At 39.8% G+C, this 20395-nt stretch overlaps 1 protein-coding gene and 1 long non-coding RNA gene across 2 annotated transcripts in view; one reads left to right on the top strand and one right to left on the bottom strand.

The window, feature by feature from the left end:
- Positions 1–20395, bottom strand: part of LOC136883498 (fatty acid synthase) — a 703772-nt gene that overhangs the window by 565782 nt on the left and 117595 nt on the right. The window contains exon 6 of the mRNA XM_067155848.2: positions 4176–4414. Within this exon, the coding sequence (XP_067011949.2) occupies positions 4176–4414 (239 nt within the window). The remainder of the gene's footprint in view (positions 1–4175; positions 4415–20395) is intronic.
- On the top strand, positions 9236–11176 carry LOC136883499 (uncharacterized). The gene is made up of 3 exons (XR_011018844.1): positions 9236–9293; positions 9412–9478; positions 11035–11176. It is a non-coding gene; the product is annotated as an uncharacterized lncRNA (long non-coding RNA).

Genomic DNA, 20395 nt, shown 5'->3' with positions numbered 1-20395 from the left:
TCTCTATAGCTATTTTTCTGTACCATTTTACTCCGTCTCAGGGAAGTACTATAGCTCTTTTTATGATCTGATAAATCAATGTACGGTTTGTATTTGTTATACTCTATAACACTCCATGGTTTTTGCACTTCACCATCGCTCCTCTGAATAGTGACCATCTCACCAGTGTGTTTAGTTGTCAAAATTAACATGTCTCTTTTATCATGCGATTTCTGAACAGCCACACCAGTGTTACTTTCACGGGCTCTTGTCTCTCCTCTTGCTAACTTCCTTTTAGTAACATCGGTTGGATTATACTTCCGATTAGATTTCAATGTTCCAAAGATAGAGTTTTATTCTTTAATAGTTCATGAGCTAATGAGACAGACGTATACCAGTGTGTCAGGAAGGTGAGAACTGTGCTAGGATACGTGGTGACACATTGGTCTCACACGGCCTATACAGCTGGAAGGTAGTGTCAGTGGCCGCGTGAGACCAATGTGTCACTACAATTTCAACACAATGTTGTGACTACAATTTTGGATCAAGGAGACTAAAAGGTACATTTCTGTAATAAGATGCACTATTTTATACTCTATAGTAAAAAAAGAGAATATGGCCTGGATGGAATTTTTTTTAACTGCATATGTGGCACTTAAGGTGCTAGTGGTGTATAGTGAGTGCAAAGTGAAGGATGGCCGTCTCCAGCGGGGGGCATCGGCCCCTTACAGGTGATCGTTTAATTGTCGGTAAAGAGGTTGAAGTGCATATGGACGATGAATCTATGGATAGTCTTTCTCCAGAACCTTCTAATCAGACGCAAACACAATTACCGCCGAGCGATCAACACGCACAACCTCCGCAAAATAAGGAAATCTCAACTGATTAAAAAAGTACTCAACTTAGTGCTGCAGCCCAGTCTGCAAATGTGCCGGAGTACTATAATAAGTTCCATTACGGTCCCTATATAGTGTTTGAGGAATCATCCACTGACAAAAATATTGGTCAGTTACACCCCATGGCCTTAGGACGACGTTTCTATGAGAACGATTTAAATGTAAACTCCCTGCAACGCAAAGGGCGAAATCGTATTCAAATGACCTTTCAAACGGCTGCACAGGCAAATGCCTTCCTACGAAATCCAATGCTTGAGACTCTTAAAGTTAGAGCCTATATTCCCTCCTCTAACGTCCTACGTGTAGGACTCATAAGAGGCGTTGATAAGAACTTACCGGATGAAGAAATACTTCACCAACTTGAATCATCAGTGCCTATTAAAGCCATTCAACGACTAAAACGAAAAGTAGTACAAAACGACAAAACCGAATATGTACCCACAGGATCCATTAAAGCCATTTTTCGAGCGCAGAATTTACCTCCACAAGTGTCGAATTACTAATCAATTACTAATTTGTTTAAAAAATTCTTATTATAATAAAAAAGAAAAAAATGGTATATAAAAGCACAGTACGAAAAGTGTTTGTATATGCCAATATAACATGTGAATGTCTAACGGATACTTCATTAGTCATTAGTATGTAAGATTGATGGTGCTATGCGTTATTGACTACGACCAAATACAGTAGAGACAATACGTGACACTTCCGGATTTAGCCTTATTAAAATGGGAGACAGGTCGCAAGTGACGCTCCTAGTGGCGTGACCTGAAAATTCGCACTAAATTAAAATATCAATGGAAATGTATATACGGAAATGGATAAATAAATTACGTCTAGAAAGAAAGTGTTACTAAGATACAGTATTAACTTCAAAGTTACTAAAGCAATTGTGGATAAATGAATGAAGAATTATTTAACAGGTTATTATTTAAAGACTGAAATTTTTTAGCTATAGCATTCCTGCCTGAACGTTCACGGCTAGATTTGTCTTTTTTCTCATTTAAAAGCATTGTATCGTCACAGTAAAACACTTGTCAACAAAAATATCAGCACATTCCTTACACACATAAGTCAATGAATTTACATTTAAGAGGTGGACAATTTTCCTTTAAACTTGAAGCCTACTAACAGAAAGCTATAAATTTAGCCTCAAAAACATTCAAACTTTCCCTATAAGCAATACTTGCCATAATGCCATTACATTAGGGTAAAGCAAATTTGCATCATCATATTGTTTCAATAAAATGTGTACATTTCTTAAATCACCCATATTTTCTTCAGTGCTAGACAACGCATTGCGGCATTCGAAATGGGGTAACTTGGAACACAACCAGCCACACACATATGCATATGTATTTTCCTGAATTAAATCAAACCCACAGATCACACCTACAACACATTGGTACTGAAGGTTAACTGCTGCACTATACAATAAAATAAGCTTATTATATTTAAAGCCAGTTAAAATGTGGGTCGCGATGCTCAGAAGTTTAGGAAGTACTACTGGAAAAGGATGTGCACATAATTGGTGAATGGTGAAGAATGGGAAGACGTAAGAGTCGTCATAGGATGGTAGGGAAGTCATGATATAGGAGGGTATTGGAAAGGCTAACTTCCAACTTGGAGTCAGCCTCCGCGCTTTTTCCAGGTCGGCGGGAGGTTGTAGTAAAGATGGATAGCCATCCGATCGATCAAAAATATGAAGAATTTCTTCTGGGAAGATCTGCGATGTCCGAGTTAGAGAGGTCGATGAAAAGACGTTGTATCCATCCTGTCGTCCAGTCGGTATAACTTTAAAAGTTTTGCTTATCGTTTGTGATATATCGATATTGCTCCAACATATCGATATATAACGTATTATATATCGATTCTCGAAAATAGTTTTTCAATATATTGCATTATCAATATATCGGTATTTAAATGATTTCGTCCATCCCTTCTCTGACCACCTACCATTCCAAATAACAGAGTTTAAATACATCCAAAGATAAAAGAAGATCTACTTTATATGCCTCTCAGAACAATAACATTATCATATACTTCGGTTTGATTGAACCACTATGTTCTTGCCACAATCTTACCCTAACCAATGCACAGTGGTCTTGGCACTGGCCTCTCCTACCAATCCCGACCATTCCTCTCTCCATAGGATGTTAGAAGCCTAAGGTCGCTTCGCGGCTCTACCCTGGGGTCTTATGTCCCTGTATCACTTGTCTTGTCTAGGCCATACAGTACTCAAACTAGTCCACACCGAAGGTCGTTTCCATCCGCTACCCTAACCAGTCCAGACCAATAGTCTTGTCCAGGCCCTACCCTAACCTATCCAGACTAATGGCCTTGTCCAGCCCTAACATAACCAATCCAGACCGGTTGTCTTGTCCAAGCCGTACCCTAACCAATCTAGACCAATGGCCGTTTGCACAGGAAACTAGAGGCCCAAGTCCACATCGCGGGTTTGCTTGCTTGGAGGCTTGCTTGTTCCCACATCATTTGTCTTGTTCAGGCCCTACCCTAACCTGTCCAGACCAATGGTCTTGTCCAGGCCCTACCCTAACCAGTACAGACCAATGGTCTTGTCCAGCCCCTACTCTAACCAGTGCAGACCAATGGTCTTGTCTTGTCCATCCCCTATCCTAACCAATCAAGACCAATGGTCTTTTCTAGCCCCTACCCTAACCAGTCCAGACCAGTGGTCTTGTCTTGTTCATCCCCTATCCTAACCAATCAGGACCAATAGTCTTGTCCAGACCCTACCCTAACAAATCCAGGCCAGTGTTCTTGTCCACGCCAAATCCTAACCAATCCAGACCAATCGTCTTGTCCAGGTCCCACCCTAACCAATCCAGGCCAATGGTGCTTGCACAGGAAACTAGAGGTCTAAGGTTGTCTAAAGATATAAAAAATCTGAATGGTAAAATGTTTCGAAATCATTAAAATATCTCTTAATTAAAAGGTGCCTGTATTCCATAAACGAACTGTAAGTCAGAACGTACTTTTTCATTTGTATATAAATTGCAACATATGCTTTTGTTGTATATAGGGTATAGCTTGACATGGTCTGACAACTGTAAAATTCTATAGACAATAAATAAAATTTGAATAGACTTCATTTTAATTGAATGGGTAAACTGGATCAAAGCTAGAACCAAGACGCTTCATGGCTAGACAAAGAAGAAGAAAAGAATACGGTATGCAACTGTTCATCAAGAATTTTCCTGTGATACACGAACACCTTGGATTTCCTCCTCCAGAGGCTAGAGACTTCTTAACTACCGGTTCAAGAATTGACTTAATTACCTCAGTTCCTGTTCCATGGGCTTCCACGTAATCCACTGCTAATGGATCAAGGTGGCATTCTCTATAGAACTCTTCTAAGAGCTCTTGTTGAGCAGTGCTTGATGGGAAAGTAATTGCAAAAGGTTTGTAACCATCAAAGTTGGTCTTGCTGTGGATGATTGTTGCATATACTCGCCTGGCATCTTTTTGTTTCTGGAGAAGAATAGTGCATATTGCTTCACCGCGGGCATAGCCATTTGCTGAAAAGGAAAAGAACATGGTTCAGTTTACACATTAACATCGTAGACTAGCAAAAGCATATAAAGTGAAGATCATGGTTACTGTTTACAAGAACTAAAGACAAAGCATATCAGCCCCTATGACATTAAGTGAAATGGACGATAATTACTCTTTTCTACCGACCAACATGAGAATGTAAAATAAAGGTAATGAAATAACCAAAAGGATTAATATTTAATGCGTTATTTTGGAAAAGGTGATAAAGGCGATGAATAAAATTGAATGAGGCATTGTTTTATTAATATCTCAAATATGAACATGCAATTAAATTGCCAGTATAATTATAAAACAATATTTAAGCCTTTTTTCATTACAAAGATAGAGAAGAATATTCTAAGAAAAATATATGGCCCCAGAAAGACAAGCAACATCTGGAAGGGAAGGAAGAATAAAGAACTGTACACACATATTAGTGAACTGAGCAACGAGTATCTCAGCTCCTATAGTGTCAATTGAAGCCGTGACAACGGCATGCACGGGGTGACCAACATCCTGATTTTTTCCGGACATGTTTTAACCTTCTGTCTGGGGTTCGGAAAGAATTTTCAATACTTCCAAAATGAAAAATTAGATCCAATTTCTGCCAACTTGTCACATTCCTGTCGTATTTGCTTCAGGTCTTCTCAAAGTACCGTACTTAATCTTGTATTTAAGAAGTCTGCCTCACGAACCTACTACGCTGGCGTAGCAGGGGGAGAGGTTATACTCCCACGTGGCGCGTCCCAGGTGGCGGATAAGGGGGTCCTAACCGGCTTGCCGGCGGACTTGAGGAAAATAAAATACCTCTCGCGGACCAAACACACAATCCCCTGTGGGGGGGACGCAGATAAGGCATACACCCACGGTATCCCCTGCCTCCCTCTCGTAAGAGGTGACTAAAAGGGGCAACCAAAGGATCATCAAATTAGAACCATGAGACTACTTGTGATTAGTACCACCACGCGGGAACACCATGGGTCGCTTTCATTTGCGGGTAGTACCACTTTGTTCTGTACCATTAGTAGCAATAGAGTACGGTGCCGGCTTATACAGTACCTGTGATTCGTACCCCTATGTGAGCAACACCATGGGATGAGCGACACCATGGTTCTGCCTTGCCTGTACTTAGTACCCACTATGTGAGGAACACCCCGGGATAGTGCGCCTCCCTGTGAGTAGTATAATACAGGGATTCGGGCGCAGCCTCCACCTGCGGGCTCCCAGGGGCCTCCTCCACCTCCTCCTCCTGGGGGGCCTTCCCAGGGGCCTCCTCCACCTCAGCCAGGGGCCTCTTCCAGTGCTGCCAACTTAACCTTACTAGCGCGAGATTTGAATTGGTAAACAAAGCCACGTGCTTTTTTGACAGCCACGTGCTTTTTGACAGACAACAACGCATCGCTAACCTCAGTACTGCCATCTTGACGGGCCTAAACCTTAGTGGTACCAACTTAACCTAACCAGCGCGAGATTTGATTTGGTAAACAAATCCACGTGCCTTTTGCCAGCCACGTGCTTTTTGACAGACAACAACGCATCGCTAACCTCAGTGCTGCCATCTTGACGGGCCTAAACCTTAGTGCTACCAACTTAACCTAACTAGCTCGAGATTTGAATCGGTAAACAAATCCACGTGCTTTTTGACAGCCACGTGCTTTTTGACAGACAACAACGTATCGCAAACCTCTGTGCTGCCATCTTGACGGGCCTAAACCTTAGTGCTGTCAACTTAACCTTACTAGCGTGAGATTTGAATCGGTAAACAAATCCACGTGCTTTTTTGACAGCTGTCATCCGCCATCTTTAATCAAGAGAGCACCGTGCTACTATCATGCGGGCAATTTCGTCAGCTGTCATCCGCCATCTTTAATCAACAGAGCACAGTGCTGCAATCTTTAGCTGAAATGTGGTGGCGGTAAATATTACATGCTCTTGTTTTGGAAACAAAGCCACGTGCTTTTTTGACAGCTGTCATCCGCCATCTTTAATCAACAGAGCACCGTGCTGCTATCATGCGGGCTATTTCGTCAGCTGGCATCCGCCATCTTTAATCTACAGAGCACCGTGCTGCCCTGTTTAACGTAGTAGTGGGTAATTTCTACGTTACAACTGTCATCCGCCATCTTTAATCAACAGAGCACCGTGCTGCTATCATACGGGCAATTTCGTTAGCTGTCATCCGCCATCTTTAAACTACAGAACACCGTGCTGCCCTCATGCGGGCAATTTCGTTAGCTGTCATCCGCCACCTTTAATCAAGAGAGCGCAGTGCTACACTCTTTAGTTGAAATGTGGTGGCGGCAAATTCCACGTGCTCTTGTTTGGAAACAAATCCACGTGCTTTTTTGTCATCCGCCATCTTTAATCAAGAGAGCGCAGTGCCGCACTGTTTAGTTGAAATGTGGTGGCGGCAAATTCCACATCCGCCATCTTTAATCGAGAGAGCACGGTGCCGCACTCTTTAGTTGAAATGTGGTGGCGGCAAATTCCACATCCGCCATCTTTAATCTACAGAGCACCGTGACGCACTCTTTATCGTAGTAGCGGACAATTTAAAAGAACATGTCAAGGAATACCTTTGTTCTAAGAGAAAAGACTACAGTTCTGAACAGCTTGCGTAAGATAGCGATTGTTATAACCTCCTTTTTTCCCTGCTTTTCAAGCTTTATCGAATACTTGAAGATTATACTACAAAAGAAGTGATTAAGAATATAATCGAACACTGTACTGGATACAACATATGATCAGAACATTGATTGATGTGTTTGGGGTGCACCTTCGTTCTAAGAGGAAAAAATAACAAGACTACAGTTCTGAGCAGCTTGCGTAAGATAGCGATTGTTTGCTTAGCATAACTTGCACCTAATATGCTTTTGTAAATTAGCGAAATAATTCTAGTCTTGTTACATCAGGAAGGGTAACTGGCTAAATACTGGTCTTTCAGCGTCAGGAAGGGCATCTAGCAGTAAAACAATAGTTAATGACGTAAAACGCTAGATACTGTAATTTAAAATCCTAAAAGAGTATCCGGCTGTAAAAACAGATTCTTGCGTTAGGAAGGGGCATCCGCCTGTGAAACAGGTTCTTGCGACTTAAAATCTCATGTCAGGAAGGGCGTCCGGCTGTAAAAGAGGACTAGTAGTAGGAGAGCAGCAGCTAGCTGCTTCCTTGTGTAGTTCATGCTTTATGCTTCGCGAGTAGTTATGTACTAGCACCGGGTTTCGAATAAGCAGACTCTAGAGTACCTGAACAAGAATAAATATCTGGAATGTGTGTTTTAGATTAAGTTTGAAGCAAGCCTACACACACACACGCAAGCTACATCCGGCTGGCGAGCTGCTGTCGGAATGTGATGCTTCAGCAAAGTATGAAGTCCACTGCACGCGTACAGTTCACATCGAAATTATTAGCAGCACCAGCCGCAGCTTGTAGAGCTGAGCTTAGACCTTCTCGTTTTATCGTAGTACAAATACGTCTGCTTGTAGAACTTGTATATTTCGGTACCACAGCGTCTCGTGTTGTTCTTAAAGGTCGCTAACAGGTAGGGGATACTGTGGATGTAGGCTTAGCTTAGTGCTCCTGAGGATTACTTCTCAGCCTAGCGCCTCTGTTTACTTACAAGTAAAGAATACCGTAAATGCAGTCTTAGCTTAATACCTTTGAAAATAGCTTCTTAGCCTAGTCCTCTCTTTGTTTATCTACAGGTAGGGAATACCGTAGATGCAGTCTTAGCTCAATACTCTTAAGAACCGCTTCTTAGCCTAGCGCATTCTGTTTACCTACAGGCAAGGGATACCGTAGATGTAAGCTTTGTGCTTAGCTCAGCACCTTGGTAAGTACAGGTAAGGAATACCGTAGATGTAGGCTTTTTGCTTAGCTCAACACCCTGCTAAGTACAGGTAGGGGATACCGTAGATGTGATCTTAGCTCAATACCTTTAAGTACCTACAGGTAAGGAATACCGTAGATGTAGGCTTTTTGCTTAGCTCAACACCCTGCTAAGTACAGGTAGGGGATACCATAGATGTGATCTTAGCTCAGTACCTTTAAGTACCTAAGGTAAGGAATACCGTAGATGTAGGCTTAGCTTAGCACCCTGCTAAGTACAGGTAGGGGGTACCGTAGATGTGATCTTAGCTCAATACCATTAAGTACCTACAGGTAAGGGATTCAGTAGATGTAGGCTTAGCTCAGCGCCCTGCTAAGTACAGGTAGGGGATACCGTAGATGTGATCTTAGCTCAGTACCTTTAAATACCTACAGGTAAGGAATACCGTAGATGTAGGCTTAGCTCAGCGCCCTGCTAAGTACTGGTAGGGGATACCGTAGATGTGAGCTTAGCTCAGTACCTTTAAGTACCTACAGGTAAGGAATACTGTAGATGTAGGTTTAGCTCAGCACCCTGCTAAGTACAGGTAGGGAATACCGTAGATGCGGTCTTAGCTCAATACCTTTAAGTACCTACAGGCAAGGGATACAGTAGATGCCGGCTTTTTGCTTAGCTTAGTGCCCTCCCGTTTAAGTTCAGAGGTCGAGGATCGCGCACTGACTTTCTTAAGTTCGATCCGTTGCAGAACACCTAAATTCTGGCACCTCGGCATCAACAGCAGGTTCGATCCCGGCTTAGTGCTTAAATACGTCAGCCTGCAGAACTCGGTGTAAGGCAGTCAGGAGAACTCTTGTTGCATAAACATTTCGTTCCAACTGTACTGCTGACATCTGCAACTCCTGCATCCGCATAGTGATAAGCTGCATATTTACTCGGTGCAGCCTGTGTGAAGCGCTCCTCGCAGTTCTCTATGTGCGTTAATTGTGTGCGTATCCTTTACTTGCTCACCTACCGTCTAGTAGTAAAAACAGAACGTAAGATTAATTTCTTGAATATTATTATTATTATTATTATTATTATTATTATTATTATTATTATTATTATTATTATTATTATTATTTACGATTTCTTTTTCTCTTTGTTTTGTTTTAGAAAATCACTGTCTGCTGTAAATATTATTCTCCAGTTTGCAGCCTTCAACTTAAGGAAAGCCTAAACTGTTAGTGTTTGCATTTTTGTTCGAAAGCAACTTCTACGCTAGCTTACCCTTTCATATCCTATCATCATAAGTACTTAAAGATAGCTAGGCTAGCTAACTTACCCTTTCATATCATATCATCACAAGTGCTTAAAGATAGCTAGGCTGGCTGACTTACCTTTTCATATCCATTCATCACGAGTGCTTTTACGCTAGTAAAGATAGCTAGGTTAGCTGTTAACAAACCAAGTAACTTTTGTAACCTTCATTGTTTTTTGCATTATACGATAAGAGGATTAGAAGGCGTAGACAAGGAAGAGGTTAATCTTGTAACTTCAAACTCACAACAATGTCTGACCTCTATAGGTTGAAACTTGGTTTCTTCTAAACATCGCAACTCTAGGCTAGCTGACTAGTCCCTTCATATCCTATTATTACATTTGCTTTTACGCTAGGCAATAAAGGTCTTTGAGTTAAAGATAGCTAGGTTAGCTGTTAACAAACCAAGTAACATTTGTGACCTTCATTGTTTTTAGCTTACGATAAGAGGATTAGAAGGCGTAGACAAAGAAGAGGTTAATCTTGTAACTTCAAAATCAGAACAATGTCTGACCTCTATAGGTTGAAACTTGGTTTCTTCCGTTTTTAGCATTCTAGGATAAGAGGATTAGAAGGCGTAGACAAGGAAGAGGTTAATCTTGTAACTTCAAACTCACGACAATGTCTGACCTCAATAGGTTGAAACTTGGTTTCTTCTAAACATCGCACCTCTAGGCTAGCTGACTCATCCCTTCATATCCTATTATTACATTTGCTTTTACGCTAGGCAACAAAGGTCTTTGAGTTAAATATAGCTAGGTTAGCTGTTAACAAACTAAGTAACTTTTGTGACCTTAATTGTTTTTAGCTTACGATAAAAGGATTAGAAGGCGTAGACAAGGAAGAGGTTAATCTTGTAACTTCAAACTCACGACAATGTCCAACCTCTATAGGTTGAAACTTGGTTTCTTCTAAACATTGCAACTCTAGGCTAGCTGACTTGTCCCTTCATATCCTATTATTACATGTGCTTTTACGCTAGGCAATAAAGGTCTTTGATTTTAAAGATAGCTAGGTTAGCTGTTAACAAACCAAGTAACTTTTGTAACCCTAATTGTTTTTAGCATTTTACAATAGGAGGATTAGAAGGTGTAGACAAGGAAGAGGTTAATCTCGTAACTTCAAAATCAGAACAATGTCTGACCTCTATAGGTTGAAACTTGGTTTCTTCCGTTTTTAGCATTCTAGGATAGGAGGATTAGAAGGCGTAGACAAGGAAGAGGTTAATCTTGAAACTTCAAACTCACAACAATGTCTGACCTCCATAGGTTGAAACTTGGTTTCTTCTGAACATTGCATCTCTAAGCTAGCTGACTTGTTCTTTTATATCCTATTATTACATTTGCTTTTACGCCAGGCGATAAAGGTCTTTGAGTTAAAGATAGCTAGGTTAGCTGTTAACAAAATAACTTGCCCTTTCATATCCTATCATCACAAGTGCTTCTACGCTACATTCATATATTTTTGTTCTTTTTTAGGCACATCGACATCTCTAAAGTAAAGGTTTATTATGTTGCAATGTCGAACAAGAAGCTCAACATCAGTAAAAGACCTAAGAAGGGCTCTAAAATTAGAGCATAAGTTGTAGTAATTAGTATGAAATAAATAATGTAGAATTAGCGTATTCTTTTATTTTATATTAGGTATTACCTTCTCCTCTTCCTACTCATTCCTCTCGAAGAAGAATAAGAGAAAGAAAGAAAGTGTTGAGCAAATTCGTAAGTATGTTATTGTCTAGCTCAGTAAGTATATTGAGAAGATAATTTTTTTCTAAACAGTGTCTGATTCTAGTCCTGCAATGCAGTGTTCTACAAAATCGAACTATAGTATGTATGTTTTTTTGAACAGTAGTATGTGTTCAAGTCTAAACTTACGCAATCATGCTTTTGCAATGCATGTTCGATAGAGATGTACCTTGACAGAGGAAGAAGAGCAGCTTAGTAAGTATGTCGAGAAGAGAACTTTTTGTTTTTCTAAACAGTGCTTGATTCTGGTCTTGCAATGCGGTGTTCTACAACATCAAACTATAGGTTTTCTAACAGCAGTATGTGTGTTCAAGTCTAAACATGCATCACTGCAGTTACGTGATATGCATAAATGTATTCTCAAACATCACGTATTGTGTTCTATTCTAGTCTTGATAACTTATTTAGTGTTTTGAACACTTCAATTAATGTTCTGATCACATGTTAAGGTTAACAACATCGAGTGTAGTACACAATTGTAGTCTTGTTATGTTTTAATCTAATGTAATGTTCTAATCACATGTTGAAGTTAACAACACCGAGTGCAGTGTTCGATTCTAGCCTTGTTATGTTTTTCAATCATGCTTTTGCAATGCATGTTCGATAGGGATGTACCTTGACAGAGGAAGAAGAGCAGCTTAGTAAGTATGTCGAGAAGAGGATTTTTTGTTTTTCTATACAGTGCTTTATTCTAGTCTTGCAATGCGGTGTTCTACAACTCAAACTATAGTATGTATATATGTTTTTGAACGGTAGTACGTATTCAAGTCTAAACTTGCACACTCTCGCTTTTTCAATGCATGTTCGATAAAGATGTACCTTAGCAGAGTAAGTGAAGGTAAAGGAAGTTATAAGAGTTGCTATCTTGCGCAAGCTGCTCAGAATTCCAGTCTAATTTCTTCCTTAGAACAAAGGTATAACCCAGAGATGTTGTAAACACATCAACCGATGTTCTGATCATATGTTGTATCGAGTACAGCGTTCGATTCTAGTTTTGATCACTTATTTAGTGATATGAACACATCAATTAATGTTCTGATCACATGTTAAATTTAACAACATCGAGTGCAGTGTTCGATTCTTGTCTTGTTATGTTTCAATCTGATTTTCTTAGAACAAAGGTACCCCCTAACATATTCTAAATACATGTTGTATCGAGTACAGAGTTAAAGTTAACAACATTGATTTTAGTCTTGTTATGTTTTAATCTTCTTAGAACAAAGGTATCCCTTGACATGTTGTACAGTGTTAAATTCTAGTCTTAATTACTTGGTTAGTAATCTGAATACAGCAATCAATGTTCTAATCACATGTTGAAGTTAACGGTAAAAATTCTAGTCTTGTTATGTTTTAATCTGATTTTCTTAGAACAAAGGTATGCCCTAACATGTCGTACAGTGTTCGAATCTAGTCTTGATCACTTTTTTAGTGATCTGAACACATCAATCAATGTTCTGATCACATGTTAAAGTTAACAGAATCGATTCTAGTCTTGTTATGTTTCAATCTGATTTTCTTAGAACAAAGGTATTACCTGATATGTTCTAAACACATGCTGTACCGTGTTCGGTTCTAGTTAGTAATCTGAACACATCAATCAATGTTCTAATTACATGTTGAAGATATCAACATCGATTTTAGTCGTAATATGTTTCGCAAGTCTAAACATGCACAATAATGTTATCGCTGCACACTCTTACCTTCGCGTTGTATGTTCGATAAAGCTATGCCTTGACAGAGCAGGGAAAAAAGGAGGTTATAACAATCGCTATCTTACACAAGCTGTTCAGAACTGTAGTCTTTTCTCTTAGAACAAAGGTATTCCTTGACATGTTCTTTTAAATTGTCCGCTACTACGATAAAGTGTGCGTCACGGTGCTCTGTAGATTAAAGATGGCGGATGTGGAATTTGCCGCCACCACATTTCAACTAAAGAGTGCGGCACCGTGCTCTCTCGATTAAAGATGGCGGATGTGGAATTTGCCGCCACCACATTTCAACTAAACAGTGCGGCACTGCGCTCTCTTGATTTAAGATGGCGGATGACAAAAAAGCACGTGGATTTGTTTCCAAACAAGAGCACGTGGAATTTGCCGCCACCACATTAAACTAAAGAGTGTAGCACTACGCTCTCTTGATTAAAGATGGCGGATGACAGCTAACGAAATTGCCCGCATGAGGGCAGCACGGTGTTCTGTAGTTTAAAGATGGCGGATGACAGCTAACGAAATTGCCCGCATGGTAGCAGCACGATGCTCTGTTGATTAAAGATGGCGGATGACAGCTGTAACGTAGAAATTACCCACTACTACGATAAAGAGGGCAGCACGGTGCTCTGTAGATTAAAGATGGCGGATGCCAGCTGACGAAATTGCCCGCATGATAGCAGCACGATGCTCTGTTGATTAAAGATGGCGAATGATAGCTGTCAAAAAAGCACGTGGCTTGGTTTCCAAAACAAGAGCATGTAGAATTTACCGCCACCACATTTCAGCTAAAGTTTGCAGCACTGTGCTCTGTTGATCAAAGATGGCGGATGACAGCTGACGAAATTGCCCGCTTGATAGTAGCACGCTGCTCTCTCGATTAAAGATGGCGGATGACAGCTGTCAAAAAAGCACGTGGATTTGTTTACCGATTCAAATCTCACGCTAGTAAGGATACGTTGACAGCACTAAGGTTTAGGCCCTCAAGATGGCAGCACTGAGGTTTGCGATACGTTGTTGTCTGTCAAAAAGCACGTGGTTGTCAAAAAGCACGTGGATTTGTTTACCGATTCAAATCTCACGCTAGTTAGGTTAAGTTGGTAGCACTAAGGTTTAGGCCCGTCAAGATGGCAGTACTGAGGTTAGCGATGCGTTGTTGTCTGTCAAAAAGCACGTGGCTGTCAAAAAAAGCACGTGGCTTTGTTTACCAATTCAAATCTCGCGCTAGTAAGGTTAAGTTGGCAGCACTGGAAGAGGCCCCTGGCTGAGGTGGGGGAGGCGCCTGGGACGGACCCCCGGGTGGAGGAGGAGGAGGTGGAGGAGGCCCCTGGGAGCCCGGAGGTGGAGGTGGCGCCCGAATCCCTGTATTATACTACTCCTGTGGTTAGTACACTTTTGTGAGGAATGTTATCAGTCTGCGTTGCATGTAGAGGTTTGCGTTGCCTGTAAATAGCGCCGCAGTGTGCGAACACCATAGGTCTGTATTCCATGTGAGAATTTCATTACCTGTGAGTAGAACCATGCTGTGTGGAATGCCGAGAATGCCGCGAATCTACGCTACTTTTGATTAGTACCACAACATGACAAATACCATGGTTCTACTTTCCTAACTGTAAGTACCATTATGAGAGGTCGATGACTTGGATTTTGGACCCATTTAGACTAAAAGCATCATCGATTCAGAATTATACTATAGATGCAGTCCCTTGGTCAGTAATACTATTGTTTTACGTCAGTTTCTGTGAATGCGAGACATTGCACTGCTTGTTTTAAATTCTTATCCATTCATACATTCTTCATCCTCACGTTTTTAATTCTGGTCAGTGGAGGACTTTGGACTTTTAATTTGTCATTCCATTTCGTCTCAACCATTAGGGGCCGACGACTTCGATTTTTTTTTTGCTAGTTGCTTTACGTCGAACCGACACAGATAGGTCTTATGGCGACGATGGGACAGGAGATGGCTAGGAGTGGGAAGGAAGCGGCCGTGGCCTTAATTAAGGTACAGCCCCAGCATTTGCCTGGTGTGAAAACGGGAAACCACGGAATACCATTTTCTGGGCTGCCGATAGTGGGGTTCGAACCTACTATCTCCCGATTACTGGATACTGGCCGCACTTAAGCGACTGCAGCTATCGAGCTCGGTGATTTCGATTTAGGTCCCTTTAAACAACAAGCATTATTAACATCATCATCATCATCATCATCACTGAAGTCTGCAGTAAGATTACAAATAACATTAATGTTTTTATAGAAGAATTTGACATTATAAGATTTTGGAAAAATTTTGCATCGATTTATCACGCGCTAAAATTACTCATTTCTATTCTATTACAATTGGAGTTTCATACATTTTAGCTTTGCTTAACACGTGGCAAAGTCGTGTATGTGTTATAGGCTCATTAGGGTTCTGCGACTCTGGAAACTTTGAAGAATGCTGAAACGCAGATACAGTTGTTTTGCGAAATGTTGTCAGATAAACAGAAATTATTCTAATGTGGAGGAAATCCGAAGGAAGTGAAGTTTTTCGTTTGTCCAACGGGAACAAAGTTTCTATAATCAATAAAGGGAAGTGTTCTTGAACACATAGCCCCGATTAGAAAGAATGACAGGGGGAATTCCGCATCCATCTCTCAACATAAATACAGTAAACTACAGTCTATACACAAAAATTTATAATCGATCTACGAAGCAAAATCAATATCGTACGACCAAGACCATCTTCAATATCGGGCCTTAATGCAACTATCGACATTAGCTAAAATGGCAACGCGTTGGGTTTGTTCAAATGTAAACATGAGCACGTGAGAAGCATCAGTTTACTTTTACTGTTGGTTTGGTTTCATTAGGAAACGTTAATGTAGTGATGTTTTTATTGATATTTGGTTTTAAAACTAAAATTATATATTAGGACCATGCAGTTCGTGTTGTGCGACTGGATGTAAATCATATTAAAGCAGATACATTTTCATTCAGATCAAGTGTACTTACTCATCGTGATGATTTGATAGTTACAAATTATTCATTAAGGTGCATTATAGCATTTTAGGATACATTTTCATTAGAGAGGATATTTTCCGGGTACTTGATAGCTATTTTTTTTGGATAAAGCCAAAGCTCTAAGTTGGTGTCTATCCATGGGCGTAGCCAGGCGAGGGAGGGGTTACTTGGGGTTTGAACCCCTCATATGAAGATTTTAGAGTAAGAAAATAAACAGAAACTGACAATAAAAATAAACTGAATGAAAATTCAGAGACGTAACTGTAGAACGAACAGATCTGGAATTCACTTGTATCAGTATCCTTACACAGAGTTTACACGAGGACAGTAGACTGGACAATACAGTGAGCCAAGACAATATTGTCCTCGTGTGAACGAACTAGCCGAGGACAGGACAATGAATAAGCTACTGTCTTACGAGTTAGCCTCGCTTCCTAACTATCGGGACAATTGTCCTGTTGATAAGTATGTTAGAGTAATTTGTAGTTTTTCTCTGGCGGGTATTGCTTCTCTCATTAATGTACCGTTACGTTGAATCATCGGTGAGACCTTCCTCAGAAGGTCTTCAAAACATTCAGTTGACATCTTCATGCACATTTTATATTCTTGAGGATCTTCTAATTCTTTTAATAATAAAACAGACGATCCTACTGGAGATCTGCGTGACAACCATTTCCGTAATCACAATCTCTTCTTATTTTTAGTTATAACGTCTTCAACTATATCTAACACATCTTCGTATAAGATATGAATCAATTTCCTTAATTTTCCTTGAAGAGCACGGCGTCGTGGATTCATTTTGATGATGGAAAGCGGACGACTTGATATTGTCTTGTCCTGCACAAGGGCCTGTTCACGGAGCACAGGACAATACCAGGACAATACAATATTGTCCTGCCTTGCATACTGTCCTCGTGTAAACTCAGCTTTATAATGACAAGACATTCCTATACATTCGTTGTGCTCTAATGCTATTTTGTAACTCCAACACCGCACCCCCACCCATCGGCCGATAATGGCTACGCTACTGTGCCTATCCTAGTATATTTCCCAACAATTTTTTGAGGTTATAAAAAGTGATAAAGATATTTATTTTATCTGTGAAAAATGAAGATTATATTCTTTTTTAAAATTAGAGGACAAGGTATCAACTGATATACTGTCACTTACAGTAAGTATTTACTGATAAACGATTTTGGTGTTAAGATGCTTTATACGAAAATGAATGTACCACCAGAGAAATTCAGATCGATTCTACTAGTGAGAGAAAAATATTATCTGAAGTGTGTATCTGGAGTATAACAGTTATGGAAGAACTGAAATTCGTGACGCGGTTATGTTTCTAATACATTTCTTGAACGAGCTAGGCTATTATATTAAAAATTGTATGGTAATATAAAGTTTATTCAAATAAATGTAAGGTATTTATAAAACAAGTATTGATTTATAGGAAGAAGAATTACGGACTGGAATAATTTACCAAGCTTGCTTTCCACTGTATCTAAACCAATTCGGTCAACTTCTTTGAAACCATTTAAGAAAAGACTAGATATAAGACTTATAGGTAATCTGCCACCTGGATGACAACCCTCAACTTAGATCATTGGTGATTGATTGATTTAAAACCACCGCTCTTTTAAACGCGTCAGATATTACCCAGGACTGGTATTTTAGAATGCAATGTTATCTTACCCATTTCCTGGACTATATTAGTTCACAGAAAATACTTGTTTTCAATTTTCCACTTATTGCTTAAATGTAACTTAAATTTTTCAGTCTTTCGAGCACACAAGTTAAATATAAACATTACACGATAACATTGCTGTCAACAGAACACATTATTAAATAGTGTGTAATTTTATGTCCGCCTCTGTGGTGTAGTGGTTAGTGTGATTAGCTGCCACCCCCGGAGGCCCGGGTTCGATTCCCGACTCTGCCACGAAATTTGAAAAGTGGTACGGGGTCTACTCAGCCTCGGGAGTTCAACTGAGTAGAGATGGGTTCGATTCCCACCTCAGTCATCCTGGAAATGGTTTTCCGTGGTTTCTCACTTCTCCTCCAGGCAAATGCCGGGATGGTACCTAATTCAAGGCCACGGCCGCTTCCTTCCCTCTTCCTTGTCTATCCCTTCCAAACAATCCCATCCCCCCCGCAAGGCCCCTGTTCAGCATAGCAGGTGAGGCAGCCTGGGCGAGGTACAGGTCATCTTCCCCATCCTCCTCCAGAACACTGCCCTTGAGGCGGTAGAGGTGGGATCCCTAGCCAAGTCCGAGGGAAAAGCCGACCCTGGAGGATAACCAGATTAAGAAGAAGAAGAAGTGTAATTTTATTCCGTGTTCAATAATGTGTTTTTTTTTACAGGTAGGCCTATGTTAAGGTAAAATATTCATATTTTGCTTGTGTGTTCGACAGACTGAAAAGCTTTTTAAGTTACATTTAACTGAGTCGACACTGGAAAGTATGTCGTCCTTCTTAATAAACATATTGCTTATCTGAATATATGTCTATTACCGGAAGTAAATCATTCTTGAACGAAAATAGTGAAGTCTTTTAAGAATCAGGATTATGACGTACAGTTGATGAAAATAATTGCGTATGACAGAAAATAGTGTATAGTGTATAGTGTATAGTGTGTATTTTTAATCCTTCAGTGTCATATCCACGAAATAAGGATATGAATGACCTTCCCTGCTAAAATATTTACAACCTGATGCACCATATAACCTCATAATAGACGTTTCACATGTAATGCATGAGCTTGTGAGAATTCTAGCGATACAGTTAGTGTTCAATATCGCTGATGTATCAAGGTCATTAGTGCACAAATATTTTTCTTATAAATAGACCTCTGCGTTATTTGTGTCTAGTGTGCACTTTTAGTTTAAAATGCTCTATATTTTCAAATGGATCTCCTTTATTGTCATTTTAACATGTGATATATTTAAATTTTTACGTTATTATTGAAAACTTATCAATTCAATACGATGTTATGTTTAGGTACCACACGCTTGTTTAAATTCAACCGATGCGTCGGCCATGTTAATTTTCTATTAAGGTCTGATAGTTACTACGTTTACATGGGGATTGAGATCGATTTGAGTACACTTACCCAAGACCAACTACAATTGTAATTGTAATTGTAGTTGGTCTTGACTTACCGTATTGAATCAAAGCCTACTAGATACTATTATAGCGTAGGCAACGATTGAATACGATCCCCGTTTACATGTAGTAGCAAGACCGACTACAATAATATCAGACCTTAATGTTACTATCGATTCGGAGGAAAATGGCGACTTCGTGGGCGAGCGTTTGAGACATGTGGTTGGTTCATATCTGTGTTTACATTCTGTTAAAGAGTGTTATTTTGATCGAGTTATTGAAGTATAAAGTATATGTTTGGTAAAATAGTAATCTATAACGGTTTCATCAGTATGGTGTTTTGTTAGAAATTTATATGATGGTATTTTTGATGTATAATAGTGTTTATATTGTCATGCTGTAACATAGCACAAAATGGGTCGTTGCTGCTGCGTTCGTGGTTGTAGATCTAATTATACCGTTGCTGAAGCTTTTAAATTCCCTGAAGATAGATCTCTACAGGAGAAATGGATAAGGAATATTCACCGGGAAAATTGGAAGTCAAAGACCAAACTATCGTACTAGGCTATGTGTGTAACCAAAATTTGTGGTTAGGGAAGATCTCTTTCCAACCGATAACGGTGAGCCTATTCGTTTTAGTATTCTCATTCAGTCGGAGTAATTTCACGTAAGTTGACGATAAGTATTAGTTTCCATATAGAATATAAGTGTATGAGTGTATTTATATGGGTCACTAGTCACTAGGATCTGGAATTATACGCAGTCATGTGAGAATATAAAAGTTTTGATGGTGTTGTGAACCGGATTTAAATCGAACTATGGCAGCGCCTCTCATACATATATTCTTAAGTTCTCTAAGGAATAAAATATTAAGAGAGAAGTGGATTAGGAACATACATCGTGAATATTTCTACAAAACAGTAGTATGCATTTGTCATCTGAGAGTAAGTCTGAGATTAGGGAAGACTATTTTTTCTAATTCTAAATGGTTGACCAATTCGTATTCCTCAAAAAACAATTCATTTAGATATTGATAATTGATATGGTGATGTTCCTTCAGTGTCTATGGGCTTCAAAGTGTCGTGTGATTTAGATGCAATTGTATTTTGAAAGAATCTGTGCTTGCCTGCGGGAACATTTGGCTAGATCGTGGTGTATGACAAAACTTATAGTGTGATAGATGGAGCAATCTGAACACTGTTACACAGAAGAAATAGTGACTTGCAGGGTGGTGGTGGTGGTGATTATTGTTTTAAGAGGAAATACAACTAGGCAACCATCCTCTA

Source organism: Anabrus simplex, chromosome 11 (assembly GCF_040414725.1).
Source record: "Anabrus simplex isolate iqAnaSimp1 chromosome 11, ASM4041472v1, whole genome shotgun sequence".
Taxonomy (NCBI): Eukaryota; Metazoa; Arthropoda; class Insecta; order Orthoptera; family Tettigoniidae; genus Anabrus; species Anabrus simplex.
The sequence above is the reverse complement of the archived record's forward strand: the minus strand, read 5'-3'. Positions and strand labels throughout refer to the sequence as shown.